The 25,912-nt window shown below is 37.4% G+C and overlaps 1 protein-coding gene across 6 annotated transcripts in view; it reads left to right on the top strand.

The window, feature by feature from the left end:
* The window catches only part of COL19A1 (collagen type XIX alpha 1 chain), a 190,276-nt gene that overhangs the window by 50,458 nt on the left and 113,906 nt on the right, over positions 1–25,912 (top strand). For 5 of the 6 annotated variants that reach the window (XM_027697971.1, XM_027697943.1, XM_027697953.1 and 2 more), the window contains exon 11: positions 21,428–21,472. The exons of the other annotated variant lie outside the window; for it this stretch is intronic. In XM_027697971.1, the coding sequence (XP_027553772.1) occupies positions 21,428–21,472 (45 nt within the window). The remainder of the gene's footprint in view (positions 1–21,427; positions 21,473–25,912) is intronic. 6 annotated transcript variants of the gene reach the window in all.

The raw sequence follows: 25,912 nt of genomic DNA, 5'->3' as shown, positions 1-25,912 counted from the left end.
CCTATCTGATAGTTCAAAAAGGAGAGAAAGGGCTCATTCTTTCTGTCATTATTACAGTTTGAACACTGCCACAAAACTTAAAAAGTCTGCAAATGTATTAGAAAATTGATGGAGTAAAATCCACAAAGTATGTCAGGCTTCTTGTCTGAGCTCCAAGACACTGAAGTCTGGGAAACCCACTAGAGAAGTTTTTATGACTACACTATTGTTTTTCTGTAGACACCTGTTCTTGCCACAGTTGTAGTCATATAACTGATTATAGAAACCTTTGATTTGATCCAGCTAAACCGTGTTGTACTCTACTGTGCTCCTAGTTGTGAATTAATGGGAAGAGTTATTGTAATGCATTGTACATTGATTGAGATTGATCTAGAATGTAGCTGTGTTTTCCCTTGGCTCTTCCTGTAGCTCCTACTCTGATATTATCTTGCTTTTAAAATTACCAGGCTATGTTGCTTTTCCACTACCAGTTATTATTACTGTTTCCATGGTTAATACTGTTTGGGTTTTCTTTTTGCTAAGTGCCTTGCAGATTCATTGTCAGGCCAAATCCCAAAGCTCCTGTTAGTTTACATAAGGCTCAACAGTTAGATCATATTTAATATCAAGACATTGTACTTTGTCTGAACATTATAACTCTTTTAATTCAGGCTACGTAAAAACCATACCATTTTTGCAAATTAAAAATGAACTACCGTGAAATCTAAAACTGTCAAAACTGAAAACTTTTAAAATACAAAAGGCAATCAAAATATTTTTTACATGCATAGCTAGATGAAGAAACTGAGATCCAGCTACCCAGCTTCTGCTAGCTGGACTTGTCATGTCTATGCAGAGTAGTACAGTGCTGTGTTCAATTATCAGCTTCTTTCTGGAGGCAGAATCACTATTTTCCTCATATTGTGAAAGGTGTTAACATGCTCTGCCTCTCAGCTGATGCATCAGGAGCTATATAAATTTGTGGAGTCTTTTATTTTTTTGCTCCTTCAAGTGTGGTGTTCTGGATGCTAACACTGTACATGATCAAAGACAACTAAACGAAGTAGAGGAACAACACCAAGCCTGTCTGAGTTCAATAAGCATTTGGAGAATTCTCTCAGGCACACAAGGTGATTCTTGGGGTGTCCTGTGCCGGGCCAGTTGGAATCAATGATCCTGATGAGTCCCTTCCAACTCAGCATATTCTATGATTCTATGATAAAATACTTAAAGCACTGTTGTATGCAAAGGCATCTCCTACATTTCAGGACGTTGAGGTGCAGACTGTGCAGTGCTGGGAGAGCATTCTCAGGAGCTAATGCTGTTTGTTTATCCTCTTAAAGCCTTCAGTATGCTTTATCTTTTGTTGGAGATGTTATAATTTCTTGGTATGGCTATTTTTATGGTTTTCTGCCCTATGTTTTTTGAGCTTTGTGCAGATGTACCCCTGAGTCACTAGTTAGAAACAGGAGGAAGAAAAAAGAAATTATACAATATTTTTTAATGTAAATGCAGTTTGAGGCTTCAAAGAACAGAGGGCTTTTTGTAATATACCCCAAAACTATCTGCTGCAGTACTCCCTTCCTCATACTCCTTTCCCTGGAGAAAGGGGAATAAATAAGTAACAGACTTTACTCATGTTGTTATGCGTAAGCAACAATATCAATTCATTTGACCTGTTTTGGATGTTTACATTAGAATGGGATAAACTTGGCTATTGGAAGTCTTGTTTCTTTAGATTGATTATCTCAAGCATAACTGACATTGTAGTGAAAAACTGAAGTTATAGTAATACTACGCAATAGACTCTAGTATTTGAGAGAATCTCAACAGGAGAGTCTTCCAGAACAGTGCTCAATGCTTGTATACTTGATTTTCAAGATCTGCATAAATGGTGAGACTTCTGTAAGCTTCATATGTGACCTTGACTTTCAAGGATCTAAGATGTGAAAATTTTTCAGTCTGTGTTCAAATGGACTTCTGTCACTTTTCAGACATACTATCACTGACAACATAATTTCCCATTCACTAAATGCTGCAGTGGTTTTGCAACAGTTGACTGGATAATAGGTGCACAAGTAAGTTGTGTAGATTTCTAGGAGGTTCTTACCATTTTAGAGGTTGGATCTGCTGAACAGCAGTGAACAGCACTTAGGTCTTGGCTCTAGGATGACATAAGAATAGCCTTAACACCCTAAAGAAAACAGAGGAGTGTTCAGGCCGTACTTCTGCCATTTTGCTGGTTTTTCTAATGCAGTTCTTGTAAGCTGCCAAAGTGAAAAATGAGGTTCCTATTGACTGCCAACACACCACAAGGTGCTTGTTGTCTCATCTGCCTTCAGGTCAAAAGCAGTCAGTGTGATGGTGCTGATAAACAATCTAGAGAGTCAAGAATCTAATGCAGTCCCTGGGAGCTCTACCTCAGGCCCCCAAAGTCACAGCATAGTAGATAGTGGGCACCATTGCATATGTGACTGTCTGTTTGTTGCCTACCTACCTATTTCCTTCATTCCTGTCCTTTTTCAGGGAACTGTCTTAAGAGATTTTTCTTTTAAATGGTAAAACCTACTTAGGGCAACACAATAAATCCTTGAGAGTATCAGAGGAGATAGTTATGAGCTGTTAATTTATAGTTCTAAAAAATAAGAGCGTAGTAGTCTTCCCTCGGAAGGAAACTTGCTTGCTTTGTAGGCTACCAGAAGAGATGGAATGATTCCTTTCCTGCAATTAGGACTGATTTGTAGCTCAGCCTTCTGGGAACACTTCAAGATAGCTGTCAAATCACGATACAAGAAGAACTGGAATGTTGCGATAAATCAGAATCCCTATACACCTGAGACCCTCTGCCTTGGCCTTCTGGAGATGTTCAGCAAAGTGTGTGAAAACAGCCTACTTTTTGGCAATTAGCAAGTGAAATGGACTCTGGAGACACTTTTGAAGCTATTTAATATAATTAGATTGCAGACAGAGTACTGGTTATGGCCTGAGAAATTAAATCTGTCCTGAAGTGTAGGTTTGAGGTGACTGGAGTACTTTAAGGTGTATGATGACAGTCACCTATCTGTTGCAGATCAGGCTTCACAAGTTAAGCAACACTAATCTAGCAATTAGACTAACCTCATTATGGCAACAAGAACTGATTGCTCTGCCATTAAGAATGATCTTCATCTATTACTGCTGTGTGCAGGGTCGCATCACAGGCAAGATTGGTAAGCAAGATTGTTACACTGCTGTAAAGTATTCCTATTAAAAAAGTTTAATTATCTTCCTAGTGTTCTTGTCATACTGAAATGGTGAGAGGAGTTTCCTGTTGGTGAGAACCACAGGCTTCTCCCTCCTGAAGTCATATTGCCATATTACTTCCATACAGGCTGCATATGTGCAGATTCCTTGGCACCCACTGGTGCCAAGGATGGTCTACTTCCTTGATATGTGTTTTGTATTGGGACTCTGCACAAAGCAGAATGGTTTTAAGGGGAATGGTTTTAAGCTGAAATATGAGACTTTTAAGTTACATGTTAGGAAGAAAGTCTTTACTCAGAGGGTGGTGAGGCACTGGAAGAGGTTGCCCAGAGAAGTTACAGATGCCCCCCCATCCCTGGAATTGTTCAAGGCCAGGTTGGATGGGGCCCTGAGCAACCTGGTGTAGTGGGTGGCATCCCTCCCCATGGCAGAGGGGTAGGAACTAGATGATCTTTAATATTCATTCCAACCCAAGCCTTTATATGATTCCATGATCCTCCTTTAATATACTTCTAGGTGTTTCAAATAGTCTAGCTTAAGGAGGTATACACTTTGAACCATGATTACAATCAAGTAGTTAAGCTCTAAAAATGTGTTCTTAGTCATTTTCTGAGGGTAAGGGCGGGGGGGGGAACGTCCACCAACCACCAGATCTCTCTGTTCTCATTTACAGGGAGCTCATTCTGTGCTTTTCTTTCTGAGCTTTTTGTAAACTTGAACAAGTTGGTTTTGATTTGCCTCTGTATTGTTGAGAATTTTCCTTTTTCCTGCCCTTCACTCACTTAAATAACTCAAGTCCTTTCCTTCTCTTTGCTTCTGGGTCTATAACGCCATGGCAATGAAGCTCCAAACTGAATGTTTATTTATGTCTTGGGTGCTAGGTGATGAAGTCCTGTTTGGGTTATGGGATTATTTTTTGCTGGCCTTTGATGACTTGACAGTCAACATGAACCTCTCAACTGTTTTGGCATATACATTTTAGGGGGTGGACCATCTCTGTGTACTTGAAAAGTTTAGCATTAGAGTTCCTGCTTCTGAGAGATAGGTTGCCACCCTGGGGAGTTGTGGACCTTATTGCTCTCTCCAAGTACCTGAAAGGAGGTTGTAGCAAAGGATCCCAGGTAACAAGAGGAAATGGCCTCAAGTTGCACCAGGGAAGGTTTAGATTGGATACTAGGAAAAATTTCTTCGTCAAAAAGGATGGTCAGGCATTGGAACACGCTGCCCAGGGAATTGGCTGAGTCACTATCTCCTGAAGTGTTCAAAAAATGTGGCATTTGGGTACATGGTTTAATGTTGAAGATGGCAGTGTTAGGTTAAAGGTTGGACTTGATCCTAGAGGTCTTTTCCAACCTTAACAGTTCTATATCTTATGTGTTATGAATCCTGCTAGCCAAAAAGGTCTTATAACTCTGAGAATGTTCTGATGGCAGTAAGGCTCAAAGGACTCAAGCTGCTGAAGGTGTTATTTGCTCTGTTCTTGGCCTTTCCATATTTATCTATTTTTTTATTATGAAAATATTTTTTCTACTTTATTGGTGACTACGTTCAGAAAAATAAAATTGATGTGGCAGAACTATAAATCACAACATTCAGAAGACTTACCAAATTAACCTGGTTTTGTCCATTCCCCTTTATCCAAACCTCCATAGTAATTGCTTTCTTACGACTCATAGTATACCATTCAGAGCAATGGAGATGATGTATCTACGTTTCCTGAACTACATGTTGTGAAATATTGTGACAACGTTCAGTTTGAATACTTGACTTCCAAATGCCTTACTGTTTAAGTTTTTTGCACTAATATTTTGAATCTAGATTATGAACAGACAACATAAAATATTAAATATATTGATTAAGCTTTTTAAAATAGCTGGTTTTGCACAGTGAATATCTCACTGCTTCAGTGAGATATTCAGTATGCTGTAGCAAATGTATGAGTGCTATTTGTACTTTGAGTCATAAAAATGAGATTGGGTTTACATGAAACTGTGCAGTAGGTATCTGTAAAAGGTTATTCCTTCTTTTTTTCAAATGCATGTATTTGTGATGATGATGGTCCAACAAAATGTACATGAACTCATATATTTTGAGAACTAGAAGATAACAGAACTGGAATAAATAATGCTGTTTGTGGTGGCCTTTTTTTCTCATTTAACTGTGTGCTATCATTATCTGTAGCTTCAGTTTCCTGAAGTCCAATATCAGTGTGCTGTCTTCAGTTTTAACTGATTTTGAAACCTGATTATTTTATTCTTGATAAATTTGATTATCCTTTTGTTATAGAATCCTCTTTATATTTAGTACAGGTAAGGAAATGATTAGTTAAAGGCTTCCCAAAATGTGATGTAGATTCCATTTGTGGTATGAATGCTGCATCAAAACAGCATGATAACACTTCCTGAACAGTCTACTTTGTATTGCCTGGTGGGAAGAGCTCTCCTTTCCTGGTGGTACCTGAGAAAATGAGTTTGAAATCTGCTGCATTATAAGATTATTTTTTAAGAATGAATTTAATTGAGAAGCTCAGTATAAAACATGACTTTGAAACATCCAGTTCTATCTTTTACAAGATAATTTAAATATTTCTACATGAATTTAAAATTTTGAAAGCCCCCAAACAACATGCTAGTGTAGCATCTGACTTCAAATTGCTTTCAGAGATGCTTTTAATACCCATCTCCATACCGAGTTACTCCAGGGTTAGGTCTTCAGGGCCACCTATTTAATGAAATCCAGAACCTGAAACTTGTTAAATGTACATTTGAATCAAAATATGACTGTGAAGATCCTTGTGACCACTGACCTGCTTTCCCCATTGCTGCAGTTAGACCATGGGCACTCTGTCTAGAATTTTTCAAGGCATATTTGACTTGGCAGAAGAGCCATAGGTATATGACCTGTTATGCCAGTTCAGCGTATGCTTCTGGAGCATTAATCACTCATGTAAATATGCAAATCTGAGGAGACATTGGTGTTGAGCAGTCTTGTTAATGCATGGTAATGCAATCTTTTCCTTGCAGCTGTCTTGAAAAACCTCTGGTTTGCCTTCCATATTTCATGTGCTGTAGAGGTCCTTGACAGGGGTCAGGATATTTCCAAGGTAGCTCATCAGCATCTTTGAGAAAACTTCAAAAATGCATGTGGAGCACTGGATAGGTACTGCTTAAAGCCATCATATTCAGTTTGTCTTTTATTCAGTGCCATCCAATTTCTGAGCTCCTGTCATTGCTAATCAGTTATATTTTAAATTTTTTAGATAAGGTATGGACATATATTGTGCTAGTTATGCAACTTTTGAAAAATCTTTGTGCTGCTTTACTTTGGAGTCAAAAGAGTATAATCAGAAATATAGGAAAAGTATTTGACATCAGAAAGCTTTCCAAAATACTCCTGCTCTTACAGTTGTGAGCTGTAAGAATGTAAAGCCAAAAAAATTTTAATAGGGAATAAAATGCAAATTTTTTAAAACCAGGTTTTTTATGGGTAAACAATGAAATAGATTAGCCTCAAAAAGAGAAAGATGGTGGTTTTCCAATTGGAATCTTTTTTACCACCAAGTTTAAAGCCTTGAGGTTGAGAATTGCTGGACATTGGAAATCAGGCGGTTGGACACCATCTATTTCAGTAACAAATTTGCTATAAGTTTTGTATTTTTTGTGTGTTTTCAGTAATATCTTTATGTATAATTAATATACATCTGATTTAAAGAGATGGATGAATATGAAAATAGTAGGTCTCAGTAGATTTCTGATGTATAAATTTGCTTTCTAAAATATCTTACCGGGAAAATACACTTCAAACCATTATGTTTTCTAAAACTTGTTTCATTACTTCAGCATGTATAGTTCTTGCTTGCTTGCTCTCTCCTTAGCATTACAGGGAAGTGTTTTGAATAGCCTTTGATCATAAATTTGATTCCAGAGAGCTGTCTGCTGTGCTGACTTATTTTTGCCTTATTAGGTGATTTTTGCAGTTCACAACTCCAGGAAATGTTGAGCTCCTTGGTTTTTCAATTCCTAAAGTTAAATGATAGCAGTTCAGTTCTGTTCTTGATAGAAAGCTCCATGGAATCAAATTACCTTATGTGCAGTGGCATTGCTTGAGTGTTATTTCCATTCTGGAGGGAATGGCGTTACTGACTGCTGTAGGTGTTGGTGAGCAGAGACTTGATTTAAGGAATCATTGTTTTTAGAGGAAAAACAAATTATACTTCAGTCCCATCTGGGGAAAGAAATGGCATTGTCTTCTGTCCTCCTGTGGCTTCCCTCAAAATCAGATTAGTATGTCTCCGTAGAACAAAAGTGCAAATGTATTTTGGAAGCCAGACATCAATTCTTGTATTGCTTGGCATGAAAGCCACGGGCTCCTTTAGGCAAAGTGACACTGGTGAGATAAGAGTGGGAGTGGAAGGGTATATATACCCTCTGGTATTTGCATTGGAACTGTAATAACCAGTAGAACGTGGCTGGTCACGGGGGCCTGGAGTGCAGCAGCAGCCTTTGTGATGTGAGGTGTGACCACAGCAATCATAGGTCACCGTCCATTTTACAGGGGTCTGGGATGCTGGGAGCAAAACAGAGCATGGCATGCTGCCACACAGGGCAGGCTTTTGTTAGCATTTTATGTAATGTGGAAGTAAAATATAATGCAGTTGTTAAATAATGCAGTCATTAAATGCAGCTCTTTGTTCCTTAACCAGAGATTCATGAATACTCTAGCTGTGAGCCTGCCCAGCTCTGGGATTCTTAACTATGTTTGAAAAGCCTCAGTTGGGACCTTACAGAGTTTGAAAGGGCAGGGGGAGGCTTGAGGATTTTTCTTCAATTGTTCATAGTTTATATTTATTGGAGCCTTTCTGGAAGGTTTCAGTGGTACATAGATTTTAGTTTTGTATGTTTTTTTCTCCTTCGGTTTTGAGGGTTAGAGACTGTACGTTTTGAAACTGATATTCTGAACTTTCCACATCTCATCAGAAAGCTGAGCTTTAAGAGAAACACTTGTTATTACAAGATTTAGCATTGTAAAAGCTGGCAGCAGGGCATTGCAGGAAATGGACTAATTGGGGAGGAAGGATCTCTCTTACTGTACTGCCACATTGTACAGCTTGTCTGACACATTTTACTTTGTTTGTCTTCTTTTGAGGCATTAGATATTGGACCTCATAGAATACTAGATTTTGGGCCTGATGAATCACTGATCTATATTAGGATAATTTTGTGTAACTTATGTTATTGTACTTCATTTAAATTATATATAAGAATATTTTCTCACTGGATAATAACTGCCATTACAAGTAGCACATTAGATTTCTTTTAAAAATTGTTAGTGTCATACATTAGAAAATTCATACATAGTACAAATTATACAAAGTTTATAGATAATACTGTTGGCTGTGACTTCTGACCTTTTAACTCTCCTTTGCCCTTTTTAGTGGGTGAGTTGTATTATTAATATTTAAATTAATGCGGCTCAGATGTCCATTTTTAATGTCAATGAATATACTTCTTCCCCAATAAAACCCTTAAAATTATAACATAGGTTTTATAGTCCAAATTCCATGTAAATTGCTTTTTTAAATGCATAGATACTGAGTTGTTGGAAATAAAAACTGCATTTTAGTACTGTAGTAAAATCATTCATAGGTATTGCAAACTAGAATGTATTTTATTTTCTAATTCCTACTGCTAGCCAGTATTTATAAACACCTAAAATCCATACTACATGTTTCAAGTCTGAACTGATTAAATCAATGTGACACACTGAGGCTGGGCCAAGTCTTGTCTAATCAGCAGTCAGCACTGTTGCTCTGGCATGAGGCTCCCAAAAATAGAAACACAAGAAGTCAAACAAGTAAGTGGAAGGGCACTAAAAGAAAAAGTGCTGCTAATTCCACTGTTGACTTTCTGTCTAATGGATTCTTGTTCCCAGGCCACACTAAGTAAAGCAACTGGTGCGGGCTGTGTTCCTGCAGATGGCTCAGCAGTGACACACGTGGCCCAGCTGGTTGACAGGTGTTTGATTTGTGTTTAACAAGTACCTCATACAAGCCAGATTTTTTTTCTTTTTACAGATACCAAGAAGCTAGTCAGCTGATGCTTTTCTTCAGAATTAACACCCCTTTCACTATGCTCCCTTTCTGTTGTGAATGACAGTTCTTCGATTTGTCCCATACAGATGAAGATAACATGATTTTAGTTTGTAATAAGAAAGACACTAAATAGGAGAAATTAATTCATAGTTAACTTTGTTTAATAGTTGTAACCTCTTACCTTTACACATGGAAGATGCTATATTATTTATAGCTATTGACCATATTATCTCAGGAAATATTTATTTAGCTGTCCACTTCGCAGAATGAAAATTCACTTAAAAAGTATGCATGGAAGGAGAATGCCAGACTTCTGAGGTGTTGCTGTTATACTCCATGTTAGTCTGTCTTCCTATAAGAAAGTCTTAGGACTTTCTTGTACGGTGTAGCATAAGCATGAAGGAAAAGAAATTCCCTGGCCAGTGGAGCATACAGTATTGATAGAGGTGCACCAAAGGCCATGAGGGAAGAGCAAAGGTGGGAAACTATTTAGCAGATGAGAATTATGTACAACGTGTGCAGTGCTATTCCTTAATGAATTTTTGAAGCTTTTTTGTAAGCTACTCGACAACACCTTGCATAATGGGAGAGAGGTTGTCTCAATCGGAGTTTGGGGGGGGTGTAGTAGTTGTGGTTTAATTAGTAGAAGATATTATGACCTTTGCAGCACTTGTTAGTCAGTGCCATGATAGCAACTCTCCTGGCAAAGGCAGCAATGAAAACAGTAGGGCATGAGGATGCTTTTACTAGTCATCTTTGATTAATGAGAACCTTAGCCAGTAGGATGTGTAATGTAACAGTGGCTGTGGCGAGTTTGTCTTCCCCATCCCATTTCTCCATACTTTGGCCTGAGAATTTTTATTTTCTGATATCAAACCCATGAAGTAAGACTTTAGGAACTGTTAACAAAAATGTGTGTCTCTTTGCAGGGACAGGGTTGTGATGCCAGTGTTGTCAAATAGCCAGAGGAAATACCACCCTGTAGAATACACTGTACTGGCAGTACTTCTGCTGAACTGAAGAATGAGAAAGGAATGCAGCTGGAGAAATGGGTGTCAGAGTAGTGTTGATTCTCTAAATAAACATTGGGCTTTTGTGAGAGGATGATTAAAAACTCACACAAAGAGCCTGCATCCCTCACATAAAGGAGTAGCTCCTTTCTGTCATGCATCCCAGATGTGGTATACAGAGTAGGCTAATAAGCCTCAAAGAGGTTAAGAAAAGGCCTGAAAGGGAAAAGTACAACCCTACTGGGCTGAGATGTCAAGGTGCTCAGAATTTATAGAAATTGAGACTTATCTTCAGGGAATAGTTCCAGGGCTCCTATGCTGACAGGAGATCCACTGATCCCAGATTCTCAAGTAAGTCTAGGTGAGTTGGAGTACTAGACAGGTGGTCGGTATATCCTCTTAATCTGTCTCCAAAACACATTAAATGTCAAAGGGGACCATTCTTGAAGTGAGGAGATATATTTCTTGGGTAAGTCTTAAACATCCATGTGTAAATGGAGACATGGAAACTGTATCTTTAACTGCTTTATTTATCAGTAGTTGATAAATTTGCAGCTACACAAGCACATCAACAACATGGTATTTCAGAAAAAGTACTGATACAAGTTAGTTCCTAGATTAGAAATTCAAGTCTATCTGCAGTCTGATTCACCTTAAATGCTTATATTTTTCTACTGCTTTTTTCTTTTGCATTTCATATCTGTGGTTAGACATTAAAGTTAACAGTATTTCATAGTCTGTGGGGCAGATATTATTTTAGTGTAAACTCACATTTGTACCAGCTGAGAACCTACCTCCTGAACCTTCAGTCTATGGAAATGGACAGTGATGATGATGATGATGATGATAATAATAATAATAGTTCTCTAGTAAAGAATAGCCTCTGAAATCTAAGGGTTTGACCAATGCTGTTTACGTTCCTAATATAAACTTGGGGTTCCAAGTATTATGATGAGTATAATGGTCATAATATATTGTATTATTTTTTAAAGATCTTAGCAATAATTTCATATTGAATAATGCTATTTAACATATATTTAACATTATTACATTTCAAATATTGTTTGAGCAAGGCCAATTAGATTAATTTCCAATTCCATTGAAACTTTAATAGAATTTAGGTTTGCTTTAACACCATGTTGTGGCTGGATTAGCAATAAATCAATAGATGATGTGTAAGTTTGGTAATTTTCCTTTTGACACATTTAATGTAAGGGAAAAAGCATAGTTGTAATGAACTATCAGTTGTCCATGACCATAAGATCAAATTTTTTCTACTGTCCTGCTTCAGATGATAGAAATATCCAACTGTCTAGACTTAATTTTCCAAACTGTTCATCTAGAAAACATTATGAATCTTTCAGCCAGAAGCCCATTTGCCTACTCTCAGTACTCTACAAGAAGTGTTCTCATGGGTTTTGTTTGTATTTTCTTTATGCTCTGCATATGATGTTGTAGATCAACTGAACTGGATTGTTATCAAGCCCATGTCCAATTTGTGTCTGCGCTGCATTTTTGAGTTGTCACTTCTCCAAGGACATACAGTAGTAGTCCTGCATTTGCCAGACACAGAAGGAAGACTTACTGATAGCAGAGGCTCTGCTTCTGCTGATACTTTTTTGACGACATAGAAACCAGTCCTTGACACATATTACAAAGACTTCAGTCAGTTTATTTTCAAAGAAAAAGGGAGAAAAAAAAGGCAGTGTATTGGCCTGTAGTTATGCATGAAAATAAATGGAATGATCCTTTCATCTTTAGTTTTTCAGAACAACTTCTCTGACTTCTTATGTTGGGTAAAAATAATTTGTGGGACGAAAATATAGGAACAAAGTCTTGATTTATGTACTTTATTTGTGAAATATATGTGCTCTATATATTTGAATATAGAAATTATGTGAGTTGCGTGCTTTCTAAGACATGCTAATAGCAAAAATGGGAAACAATGCCAACTAATGAGAGTGCAATCTGGAGTAAGGAGCCCTGTGGCCATGTTCTTTGATGTTCTGAGCTGCCTCTGGCCACTGATTCATTAGTTTCATGCAAAGCACCAAAACCTAGATTTTCAAGTGTCATTTAATTTGGGGTGTCATTTAATTTTTTGCCTGAATGGATAGGCAAGTCAGTCTTGTCTCAAAGATGGGTAATGGGAAGGGATGGAAATGGGGAAAGATTGATACTCGTGAACTCATGTTATGTTATAATATGTAAATGAGTTCAGTAGGGTAACAGTCATTTGCCTTTCTCTTGAGCAGCTACTTAAAAAAGCCACAGAAACCTTGATCACTAGGACATGAGTCCTCTGAACCGCCTGCCTTGATCCCCTTGGCCAAACTATGGTGTATCTGCTCTGCTGGGGCTGCTGTGGAAGCAGGACAGAGCAAGGGAAACAAACTATTTACCTATCACAAACTCTTCTTCATCAGGTTATTTTAAGGGAGGATCTTATTCTTACTCACATGGATCAAGTTTCTATCAAGGATAGCACTGAGCAAGTACTCGGCAAGTGCTGGTAGTTCAGCAGTAACCAAGAGGGAGTGAAAAGATGGGTAGATGCAGTGAAACTAAACAGTGATATTGTTTAGGAGAAACTTTCTGACATGACTAATCCAGGAAATTCATGAATCGAGTTTTAACAAATATAATCTGATTATATTTTATGTACCTCATATTCTATCAGGTGATCCTAACCATTAACAGGAGCCTGCTTAAAAAAAACAAGGAAATATTCCAGTAGGCTAAGGAAGGTGTCATCTAATGGACTATAATTGGTGTGGGATTTTTATTTGTTAAAGGCAAAGCTCTGACCCTGCTGATGGCTCTGGAGTAGCTTGGTACGTGCTCCACAGGGGAGGATGCTGCTTGAGCCCTCTGACAGTACATTGTTGAACATTCCACTCCATTTCTGCAATGCTAAAAATAGTTGTCCTCATTTTAAAACACCGGGCTATTAGATTATTCCAAGGGTCTGGCATACTTAGGCTAATGGAGGGCACATATCCATAAATTATCAAAACAGTAAGTAGTGTTTGACCATGCTGATTTTACTTCTATTAAGATGAGTTTCCTTGCTAGTAACACCGGAGTACTAAGCCTATTCTGTAAATCAAACTCCTGGCAGTGCCTCAGTAAACTTAAAAATAAAAGGAGAAATGTTTGGTTTTCATATTGAGAATTGAGAAGCATCTCACTGCTTCTTAGTGGCTTTGTTTTTTTAATCTTGAAGAATCACGTCTGAAAAATGCTTGAAGTATTTTACAGTAATTGTTTCTCTTTCCCAGCCTTGAAAAGCATTTCATGAAGTTCCAGCATGTTTGCCTTTATAAATCTTGTTAATACTTAAAATAGTCCAAATAGCAAAAAATGCATTCCAAATGATTAAAACAAGTTTCTTTCAACTCTTGTTTTTGTTTTCTTGGGTTGCTGTTTTTTGGTGGTTTGGGTTTTTTTCCTGTGATTAGATAACGTGACTCCTAATTCATTTTGCCATCATACTGTTTAGCAGTACAAGTAACCAATGATCTTGGTAAAGTTTGCATACTTGTATGTTAAGATAGCCTCTCCTTTCATCTTTTTAAAATCTTTTTAATGTGGAAGTCTTTTATTTGGGCAGGGGGGTGATGCCTATGGATTTTTTTGATTTTTAGCTTTTTATAGATTTTAGAAGTAGCTGTATTATATTCCTTACCCTTAGTACAGTAATTTACCCAACCCTGTTTCCCCATTCCATATCAATTCCTCTAAATTCCATTAGCCTGTTTAGACTTCCCTCAAGGTAGGCCTTCATTCTGTTTAAGAACATTTGCATCCTGTCTTGAACAACAAGATACCACGCAGGCACAGCGACCTTCAAGCCCAGAACTTTGGAGGAACTCCAAGGACTGGACATGCTGTGAGGAAGATGAAGATGGGGAAGAGGGGGTTCCAGAGCCCCCTGCCTCAATTTCTGGAGGGGTGTGCCAAGGGGAGGATAATACCTTAAATTGTGGAACCCCGTGGACACAGCAGGCACATCATATGTATTACTGTGGGTCTCAGGCCTGAAATTGAAGGACCTACTCTTTTTACCTTATCTCCTACACTAATTTGGCCTGGAGTCTCTTTTTCTGTGGTCTCTTAAGACAACAGGGGGAATAGCTAAATATTGAAGTCAAGGTATAAAAGTTAATGAAAATGAGTTCTAAGAAGGTTGTTAAGTAGACACATACAAAGCATCTTACTCTACCTTCAAAACCTTTAGGTGTAAACTGAGTGTCTAATTTTATAGGGTGTTGCCGTGCAATTACAACCTGCAAAATCAATAAATGATAAATATATTAAGGACCATGATTACAAATACACTGCATATTTCCAAAATAGTTAAAGCAACCACAGCATTAATCATTTTTGTATTTTTGCATTGTTGTGTTGAAGGGATGATTTATGAAACAATGCAAAAGAAAACACCTATGGCTTTTCTCCACAGAAAAACCCTGTGAATGCGTTTGGGGTTTTTTCTAGTTTACAGTCATCCAATACAGTGGGGAATATGAAATATTATTATCTGGTAACAGACTATGAAGAATTTTTCACAATCCGTACTGTAAATCTGGAGAAAATGAAGGGCTAAGGATTACTTTTAATGATTGATTAGAATTTTTCCCCAGCATGCTAGCATGTATTGTTACAGAGGCGAGCTGGAAGGAAGATGTTGGAAACTGCCATGAGTGGAGTTAGAAAAATGCCATTTTAACAAGCTCTTTTAAGCTGTATTTTAATTGTTGTATGTCATGAGGGCTTTGTATTTATTTGCTAATTATTTATATAATTTTGATGAGCAATTTTTGTTTTATTGGTGCTTTTTTTTTAAAGAGACACTGGAATTTTTCCTTTGTCTCTATTCTTTTTGCATCTGAGAGGGAATTTTCTCCTTCTTGGCTTGGAATCAAACAAAGTGAACTTTCAAAATTTTCTTTTGTTGCTGATTTCTGGCTTGGACAGAAAACTCAGTTGGGTGGTGTGCAAGTTACTAGGGCAAACTTTTGTCAAGGACATAAGATCCATTAATGGAATGGAGAAAGCATTTCATTTTAGATTCTTTTAATAAGTCTTCTTAAGCTCCCATTTGAAATTGTATGAGCACAGATGAATCCTAACAGAATCAACTCAGTAACTGTAATTTTATTATGAAAATAATTAATGTACTTCATGGTGGCATATTTCATGAATCTTTAAATGGAGGGTGGCTCAGCTTTGAGTGTCAGAACTGGGTTCTCACTAGGCCTGTAATTGTTTAACATGCTTTGCTAAGAAGGAATGGAAAACTGCTGCAATATTTTATATTTTAATTCTAGATTAGATACTACTAGGTTTTTAACTATACCTTTTCCTTGCAAAGCCATATATTAAATGCAGAATTGAATTGTCTGTAGCTCTCAACTCAGAGCTGTTGATTAATTTTTTCTTTTGTTCAAATACTCCTTATTCAAATACTGAATATGGAATTTACTATGTTTCTCAGCTTGAATAGTAACCTATTAGAAACATTTTTTATTAACAAGGTGATTGGTTTTACTTATATGCAGTTTCTGAGCATAAACTTTAAAGCATCTGGTTTCCTGAATGGAATTTACAAACTCAAGTTAGACTCTTAATTTTCATAGACAGCGCAAGGAGAAAGTCATTTGCGAGCTGGGGGATGACAGTCAACTGTACAGATGACTTACTTTGCTCTTTTAAAAGACACAGTAATTTAACAGCATATACATAACGGTCCCTTAGTAAGTAGGACAAACTTGTCTGATTGCAGAGGATCAAGTTTTGAATTTCTTCCTCCTGAATAGGCTGGCACTCCTCTAGAGATGGGGAAAAGATCTGAAAAACCCCTTTGAGCAGAGCCAGAAGCCAGCGGTCAGCTTTGTATGTACAGCTTCCTGTGGGACCCAACTGTGGATCCGTGTGCACTCAAGCATTTGAGAGGTATTAGGGAGAGAGTGGAAGCTGTGGTACACTTGTTGGGATTTTAGTTACTTGGTTAGTATGCGAGTGTCTTCTGGAGTATATTTTTCTGAATCAGGGACTGAAATAAAACTTAAGAAAGTTTGCCATGTGATCCAAATTCTCTCTTTTTTTTTGTGTCATTGTTGTCCATTTGTCTGAAGCAACCTACATCTGTATCTGCTGCAGAATTAGATAACCTGTAATTTTTTAGTGGCCTAATATTTTGAAAGTGAAAAGTATTTTAATGAAATACAAGTAAACAGACATAAATAACCCTAGAAATCAATTCAACTGTTCTGTAGAAAAGGAATGAGAAGCAATGCATGTTCAGATGCCTTTTTCCCTTAATTTAGCCCAGTTGTGAGTTGGGTTTGTAAAATGATGGTTATGTACATTTTTGAGATGAGAGATGGCACTGCTTCTTCCACTCTTCCATTTTAATCTTTTTGCTCCTTTCCAGAGGTGGAATATTGTAGGAAGGCCAGAACTTGCAAAAAGAGACATCTGTATTATAGACCTTGCTGATAATATTTGTTAAAGTTGCCTCTTTTCATGGTCAGATTTTGTTTTCTGTTGATTGCAGCTGTTTTGAACAGCAATTATTTGGAATGAAATCTAAATGTCTGTCCAGCTAATTCCTTTTAGAAAATTATAGGGGACATAGTTCTGCTGCTTCAACAAGTTAAGAGACTACACAAAACCCTCCATTATTTTGTTATTATTAAAATTTCTAGAAAGTGTTCTGCAGCATGACCTGGATGCAATTTGTGTGTCTTTAGGGCATATAGTTCCTGTAATATTGCACAAGGGGAAGGAAGGAACTTATTTTCTGCAGCATTTTGTTCAGAAACAAGCTTAAAACGGTCTATCAATTTATACATTCAAAGCCAGGATCTCATTGACTTGTACTGCAGGCATATTTAAAACACTGAAAATCAGATCAGCAATCCTACAGTGAGTATCAAGATGAGCAATCAGTGATTGTCCATGAAAAAACTTGTGTGAAATGTTTTGCCTAACTTAATGAGAATTTTACCACAGAAAGGAGAACTTAAATCAGTCATAAATGTTTTATTTTTCAACTTTCACATTTTTATTTCTGCAGCGTTTTAATTCTTTGAAGTAAATTACCAGTGGCTAATACTGTTGTATTTTTTATGCTGTCAAGTGGAAATTACCTAAGCTTCTTTATCTATGCTTTGTATTTCTTATTTTCTCTAGTTGGTAATATTTTTTTTTCTAAATTCAAATATGTGCAAAGAAATCTGGAATGTATTTCTGAAACATAAAGAATTAGTCAATCACTAACATTGACACAGGCAGAACTGACTGGTTGAGCAGCAGCATTGCTGAAAATGACATGGAGGTAGACATGAGACTGAATTATGAGCTAACGAGTGTTCTCCAGTTGGAATAAAGCAAACCACATACAGGCCTATGTTAGTAAAACTGCAGCTAGCAGGTGCTTGGTGGTGCTGCATCTGATGTGCTGGGTCAGGTTTGGGACCTCCTCTACTCTCATTTCTACAGGAGATGTGGAGAAACCAGGGAGGGTTCAACAAGGAATTAGTTTATGTTCAGGGGCCTAGCAAACAAGACCTTTAAGGAGAGTTTCAAGGAGCGAAGTTTGTTGAGTCTGGCAAAGAGGAAGCCAAGGAGTGATTGAAACTGTCCTGCAAACCGTAGGAGCCCAGCTGGTTAATCTTCAAGGACAGCTTCCTAAAACCCCAAGAACTGTTCATGCTGTTATGCGGAGAGTTGAGTGAGTATGGCAGAAGGCCAGCATGGATGAACAAGATGCTTCTGATTGACCTCAGACACACAAACAAAGTAAACCACGGAAGCAGGGGGGAGTTACTCAGTAGGAACATAGAAACATTGCCAGAGCATGTGGTGATGAAGTTAGGAAACCAGAAACTCATCTGGAATTAGAACTTTTGAGAGAGTTTAAGGGCAGTATGAAGGGCTTTTGTTAAGTGCATCCATGGCAAAAACAAGGGTGAAGAAAATGTTGACTTGCTGCTTAATGAGGGACATGAAAAAGGCTAAGAGTACCCAATTCTTTTTTTTTTACATTGTTTTTTCCCTAATAAAGCTTGCCCTCAGGCCGTCCAGGTTAGTTAAGCCTCCTAGCAGAGATGAACCATTGCCCACTGAAGTGGAAGGAAGTGTTAAGGAGCACTTAAGCTACTTGGACATTTTCAAGATACTAACCAGTATGTATCCAGGGGTGCTGGGCGAGCTGGCTGTCACTGAAGGGCTGTCATTAGCAAAAAATAATGATAGCTAGGGGAGGTCACTGATGACTGGAAACAAGCAAACATCACATTCATCTTCAAGGAGGTTCCAGCGAACTGCAGGCCGGTCACCCTCACCTCTGTCCTTGTAAAAATGTAGCAAATCCTGGAAGGCATTTCTAAACACATGAAGAACTAGAAGGCGACTGTGAACAGCCTGTGTGTATTTACCAAGGATAAATCATGCTGACCAACCTGATTGCCTACTGTCATAAAATGACCATCAGTGTGGATTAGGGGAGAGCAGTGGATGTTGTATACCTTGATTTCAGCCAGTCTTTTGGCACAGTCTCCAGACGTGTAATTATACTAGAATCTGTGAGGTTCTGACTGGATAAATGGACAACAGGGTGGATGGAAGATTGGTTTGATTGTTGGGGTCAAAGGCGGAATAACTGCTCTGCAGTCCAACTGCAACCTAGCATCTAGTGTCATACCTCATGGGGCCATACTGGGGACAATATTATTTAATGTCTTTATTAATAACCTGGATGATGGGAGTCTCAGCAAGTTCATGGATGTTATCAAATGTGAGTGCTCTGGAAGGTAGGGCAAGAATGATATTCAGTGTGACTTCAACATGCTGGAGAAATGAGATAATGCAGAACTCAAGAAATTAAGCAAAGGCAAACGCAAGGTCCTGCCTCTGAGAAGGAGTAGCCTCATGCAGTAGTACAAGACAGGTTAGGTGCCAAATTTCTAGAAAGCAGCTGTACAGAAAAAGAGTTGGGAGTCCTGCTGGATGCCCTTGTTTTGGTTAAGGCCAAAGGCATCTTGGGCTACCTTAGCAAGTGCACGACCAGCAGATCAGGAGGAGTGATTGGTGCTTATGAGCCCACATCTGGAGTTCTGTGTCCAATTTGGAGCTTCCCAGGAGAGGAGAAACAGCACCTCATTAGGATGAGTCAAGTAAAGGCCCACCAAGATGGCCAGGGGCTTGGAGCCCATGATGTACAAGGGGAGGCTGAGGGAGGTGGGCTTGTTCAACTTTGAGATGTTTTGAAAAGTGGGAGGGTGGGGTGTGGTGTGCAGACTAATTGCTCTCTGTAACTACTGGTAGGATGTGGAGAAGCCAGAGCCAGACTAGGCCAGGTATACAGTGAAAGAATGAGAGGCAATGAACACAAGCTACAGTCAGAGAAACTTTGACTCTGTCTAAGAGTAATTTTTATATAATGAATTTGGAATTGAGTAAATACAGGATATATGAAGTCTCACAAATGGGAAAGCTAAATGAAGAAAACATTCTAGGAATTTGGCAAAAGCGAGTAAGTGTTAGCTGTGTTATATGTCCAACAGCTGGAGAAGAATGGGAGTCACAGAACTATCCAGGTTGGAAGGGACTTTGAAAGAACGTCTGGTCCAACCTTTCAAAAGAAAAGGAAACTAGAAGAACAGAACAGAAGTTGTATATATTTGAAAATTATTTCAGTTATTAGACTCTCATTTTTAGGTGAGGACATGTGGAAGTTTATTTCACTAAATACCATTTTGCATGCTTGGTCTCAGGAATGCTTCTAAAATTGATTGTATGAGCCACTTCCGCCAAAAGAAACAAACAAAAAGCAGCCACTATAGGTAGTTGATGAAAGGTCCAGAACTATTTGATAATCCATACATCTGCACACCTCCAAAGCTTTGAATTTAATTCCCATATGTTTAGTACATGATGCTGTATCAGTTGAAAGATTTGACAAACTGCTGCTAGAAATTTTGCAAGCTGTTCCAGTTAAATTCACTTAAACCTCAGACTTCTATTTAAGGAAATTACACTCTCTGAAGAGTGAAAGAATGTTTAGACATTGCTCTTTCTAATTTTTGAAAGGAATTTAAAAAAACGCCATTAGCTTTTACTTTGGAAATTTTCCACTCTTTTCATCTATAGACCCGTAAAAACCATTTATGTTGTACTGAGGCCATGAAACTGAATTCTAAGGAATGGCAAAGCCATGAAAACCATGTCCTGCTAGATGACTTGAGGGAGAAAGATTGTTTGGATTTTTTTAATTAGGTAGTTTTCGTGCTGCCCGTATATAATTTTTCTTGTCTGTTTTCTGTATGTCTCACAAAATATGCAGGTATATATAAATAAAAATCTAAAGCATGTGTTATTCTTGTATAATATAGACAGACAGCAGACTATTTGATGAAGACATTAACATAGTAAGATTCTACATTATGATTCTTTTCTGAGCTGAAAGTTAGGAAATTGGAGTTGGAAGGAACATTACTACAGGTCTTTTTATTGAAATATTATCAAAGAACTCAACCTGCTGAAATAAGCTGAGCTTGAATTAATATTTTAAAACTCACCCCTTCTGTGGGTTTTTTGGGGGATTTTGTTTGTTTTGTTTTTAATATTTAGGTAGCTGGATATGGTTTTCAAAGGGAAAGAAGTTAGTTTTCTTTTCATAAATTGTATCTTTATATTGATCGGGGTTGGAGGCCTTCACAGCTGACTAGTTATATTTAAAAATTAAAATGAAGACATTAATAGGAATAAATGTATTAAAATTGGTTCTGCAGAAGAATAGAAGGACTGTAATGAGCAGGTTTAGAATCAGTTAATAGTTCAGAATTTTTAAATCTGACAAGATCCCTTAGGCTAAATGGAAAAATCAATGACTGCTCTTAATTGACAAAACTATGAAAAGCCATGTCATTTTTTTGTAGAGGTTTCACACCTTTTTGAATGAGAAACAATCAGCATCCAAATTATTTCTTTTATCTTGTAATAAATGTTCAGCGCAATAAAGTTATTTTAAAGAATACAATTAATTCAACAATGTTTATGTTTGAGATTTGTATTTTATCCTTCTGTGTTCCAGGGTGAACGTGGCTTTGCAGGTAGCAAAGGCAAAGAAGGTGAAAAGGTAAATTATTCTGTCCATGTTTTTCATTTATTTTTTTGTTTGACAATTTGATATATGGCCAGCCAAGTAGAGCTTTTTGCTGAAGGTCTTCCTTAACTCTTTAATTAATAAAATTCTTATTTTTTTCCTATGTAATTGCTTAAGAACAAGGAGTTTTTATGTGTGTTACTTAGTGCCATCAGTGCTTCTTTTAGAATTTTTTTTCCTTAAGAGAAGATTTACTGAACAATAGCCACTGGACTTCAATAGTGTTTGCTGCTATGTTATTTTTATGGTAACTACTAGTAAATGTCTGTTTATATAGTATGAAATGTATGATGAGATGATGTGTAGGTATTTATAGTACTTAATTATTGCTTTTTCTACATTACAATTACTTTTATGGGAACTTATTATGTTGATTGTAAGTACTAAATATTCTACATACTTTTTTCACAAGAACCTAAATTTACTGTAATAGCAAAATATAACATTTGCTACAGTGCAACTGACTGCTAATTTAAAAATTAATTTTAATTTGCATAGTTTTGTGTACCTACACAGTAATCAATATGAGTTCTGTCTCCTGTACACATCTGACTTGGAGCGAATTGACTTGACTGCCAAGGCCTGAGCCGAATGCAGGTCCATTTACCTCTAGCAGTTCAATCCCTTTGCTTGATGTACTGGTGTGTTGCCCTGAGGATAGTCTTAATCTCCTGACAGCCATAAAATGTTTCCCAGACTAAATTCCAGGGTAAACCTTTCCTTGTTCTTCACCAGTGAGTATCAGAAATGGAGCTTGAAGTAATTTATCCGAATTGCATATTTTCTGCAGTGGCCAGAAGTAGTTCAACAGCTTATGTATTAAAATGGGAGTTAAACTGGCATTGTACAAGGCTACCATGGCTGACAGAATGCCAGCATTGGGTGGCTCTCGATGATGCAACCTAATCTTCTTGTGTGACTTCAGAAAAGCAGGTCTGCACAGGTCATCAAAGGCAGGTATAAGCCTGTGTTGAGGTACAAGTGGAAGGAGGAGCCTATTACTAGTTTGCCTAACAGGAATTAAAGTAACAGTGGTGATAGTTCATGGTTGTAACTTCAGTTCTTAACCATGTTAGCCTGGTTACTGCTTTTTCACCGATTTTGGCTGATTTGGATTAGGCAACCTCAAATATGAGTCTTTTCTTGGGTCATAGATAGTTTCTCTGTGCTTCAGCTCATTGTCTGAAAAAGGTGCAGAAAAGTATTTCTGCTGAATTTATATATCATAAAGATGAAGAATGAGAGATACTGCTATTCTGCCAATATTCAGACTGATGAAAATAGAGAGTAAGTGGCAGCTTCTGAATTTAAAGAAGTGTAATATATTTGTGATTTAGGCTGCTTTGGACATCGATATATTCACTCACCCACCATACCTCTTCAGAAGTGTCAGACATCTTTCCAATGTTCATATTTTAAAGAAAGATTTAAAATGTGGAGTTTTTTAAAGGAGGAAGTATTCCAGTAGCCAGGATAGAGAAGTATCAGAAGTAAAACCCAGCATCCATAGCAACTAACATTTCTAATGTGAGAATTCAGCCTCTGAAAAAACACACTTATTAAGCTTGAGTGTTTCTAACTGCACTGACAGATCTTATTTCCTTGGTGGTATCATTATTCATCAGTTCTGATGGGCTTGTGGGTTTTTCTTTATCTTTTTTTTTCCCCCTCCCCATAATTGCTCTGCAGCTGTGCTGTACTCTCCTCAAGTTTTATGAATAAATTGTGTTTGGGCACAGGCACATGGTTCCAGCTGTTGCTGCCACTCTCTTTGCTTGATTTTCCCTTATTTTGAAGCAGAGATAAAATGACCCAACCACTGGCAGTTTCCTTTTTCTTACGTGGAAGCTGAATCAGCGTGTTTAGACCATTTTTTTGGGTTTTGTCTTGTAAATTCAGAAGATAATTAAAAGACCCCATTTAAAAATACTTCCAGTGTAACTATTAATGCTGCATTTAACTGTCCTTCAGATAAAGGGAAATGTAAGAGTGGAAGAATCTTTATTAACCAGGGATCACTTGAAAATAATTTGGGCCAGTCTCATCAGAAGCTACACATGTTTGTGAGAAAGAATATGTTTTTCAGGTTATAGGAAGTAGGTCTTTAGCATTTAATCAATTCAGCTTTAATTCAAATAATTATTTAAGAATAACATTGTTGAGTTTCCAGTTACTAAACTCCAGAATAAAAAATGTATCAACACATTTACATTTTAACATAGCATCACAAAATATAATAGTTATACATACTACTTTCTGTGTAACGTGATTACAAAGCCTGAAGTGGAAAATTTTCCTATTACCAAAAAATTCTGCCTCATCTTGCATATTAAGGAACAACATTCTTGCATATCACCTAGGGTGGGACACAGCTGCCTAAACATGGGATATTTGCCATTCCAGACTGCACAAAAGCGCATGAAAATGTCACATTTTTGGTTTAGTGACCCTATAATTCCATAGGACTGAAAACTTGAAACCAGCTCAGCCTTATACCCCTTGGTTCACTAAATAAAACTTAGTTGATTTATTGTATTATGTTCTGCTTTGGCAGAGCAAGCCTTGGGGACATCAGAGAGATGTAGACAACTGAGGTGACAGTGAGTGATCATTTGTACACTACAGTTATGGGAAACATCCATAATTTAAATTATTGAGGGAGATTCTTTCAGCCTGTTTAAAGGTTTCTTTGTCATACTTGGTTCTTCTTGAGGAATCCAAGTCTTTTTCTGCCTTCAACCTTTTTTTTGGCCATGGTTTAACTTGGTTCTCCCTTGCAGAAGCCAGTACTCGTAAGGGAAGCTACAGACTGCATGTGCAGGTGTTATGCTGCAAGTTTTCCCTCCAAGGGAAATACACTCTAACTGACTGTGAATTTATTTTAATTTTACTTTGTATTCTGCTTTCCTTGTGTTACTTAGATAATGACAGTCTTATATGATGGTCTTATAACTGCAACAAAAACATTGGTTTACCCTTAAATAGCATGACTGAAATAATATAGCTGAAAGCAGTTTTGATTGGTTTGCTGCCAAGAAGGCAGACTAAATCATGTGGATCTGTCCTCCTTGTAATACCGTTTAGAGCTGTAATTTTACAGTATGGTATAGAAAATATGACTATTACATTTCATGATGATAGGAAGTCAGGAGGGACTGATAATAACAAGAAGAAATGCAGAATGTTCTTGGTAAATCAGTGATGTAGTTGAAAAAAAGTAGGATCAAACATAGAAAGAATAAGTGCAAGGAACTACTTGTAGGGGAGAATAAATCTGAGCTGCAAAAATCCCAAATGAAGTAATATATACTCAGAAATTAAAATCTGAGGGTAGATCAAAAGCTGAACACAGGTAAATGAAGTTGCAACTGAAAGACTTCTACTAAGATGTTCCAAAGTAGAGTATTGTCTGCAACAGTAATTAAAAAGTCCTGCACTGTTTGGTATTGATATGGCTTCAATTTAACAGATTTTGAAAGGCAAGCACTGAGAATGACTGAGTTCTCAGGAACAGAGAACCTTTGAGGCAGGGTTGCATGATTGGAGATTACTTACTGTGGAGTGAGCTGAAAAGAAATATGTTAACAGTGTTCGAATACATAACATTGCTGCAAAGAGGGGAGAAATGGTCTATTGGTGTGACTGTAGTGTATGCAGAGCAACGGGCTGGAAGTGCAGCAAGGAAGATGCTGTGTAGCCAATAGGAAAGGGTTTTTAATTTTAACACTGTTGTTTATTATGGAAGTAATTTCCTCTTCCAGTGGTGGCACTTTTTATTCTGGTAACTCGAAAGGGAATTACACTAAAATACTTGCTTCATGAGATTATCTTAAATGATTTTTCCTTTTTCTGTTAATAGCATCAAAATTATGCAAGACATCACTTACACTTATTTCTAATTGGATAAGCACAGAGAACAGCAAGACAGTTTCTTTTTAAACTTGTTTGGTTTTAATGGCCAGTTAATAGTTTTCTGTGATAGGACAGTAAAGCTCTGGAACAGGTTGCCCAAAGTGGTTTTGCATCATCTTTTCATTGAGGTTTTCAAGACCAGCCCTGAGCAACCTGGCCTGATTAACTAACAGGCTCTGGGCCTGGATTTCAGCCTCTGTAGATTTCAATATCTCAGACCTATCTTAAAACCTGCAGAGGTTGAAATCTGGTTTATTATTATTTATTTGTATACTAAAGTATGTGCATCACTTGGGAGTTGGAATTGTCCCAAAGCCTGTTAGTTAATCAGACAAATGCTTTTTTCCTTTGTTAAATCTGTAATTAATTCTCTTTTAATCTCCTGGTTATTGCTTCCTTTGATCACTTAGTACTCTTTACCCAGGTCCCCCATTTTTTCTGTCATCTTGTTTACCTTTTTGGATAGAATATGTATTTTCTTTAGTGTACTTCAGATATGAT

The sequence above is a fragment of the Neopelma chrysocephalum genome, unplaced genomic scaffold, assembly GCF_003984885.1.
Source record: "Neopelma chrysocephalum unplaced genomic scaffold, ASM398488v2 Primary Assembly neopelma1_23b, whole genome shotgun sequence".
Taxonomy (NCBI): Eukaryota; Metazoa; Chordata; class Aves; order Passeriformes; family Pipridae; genus Neopelma; species Neopelma chrysocephalum.
This window is presented reverse-complemented; position numbering and strand designations above follow the sequence as displayed.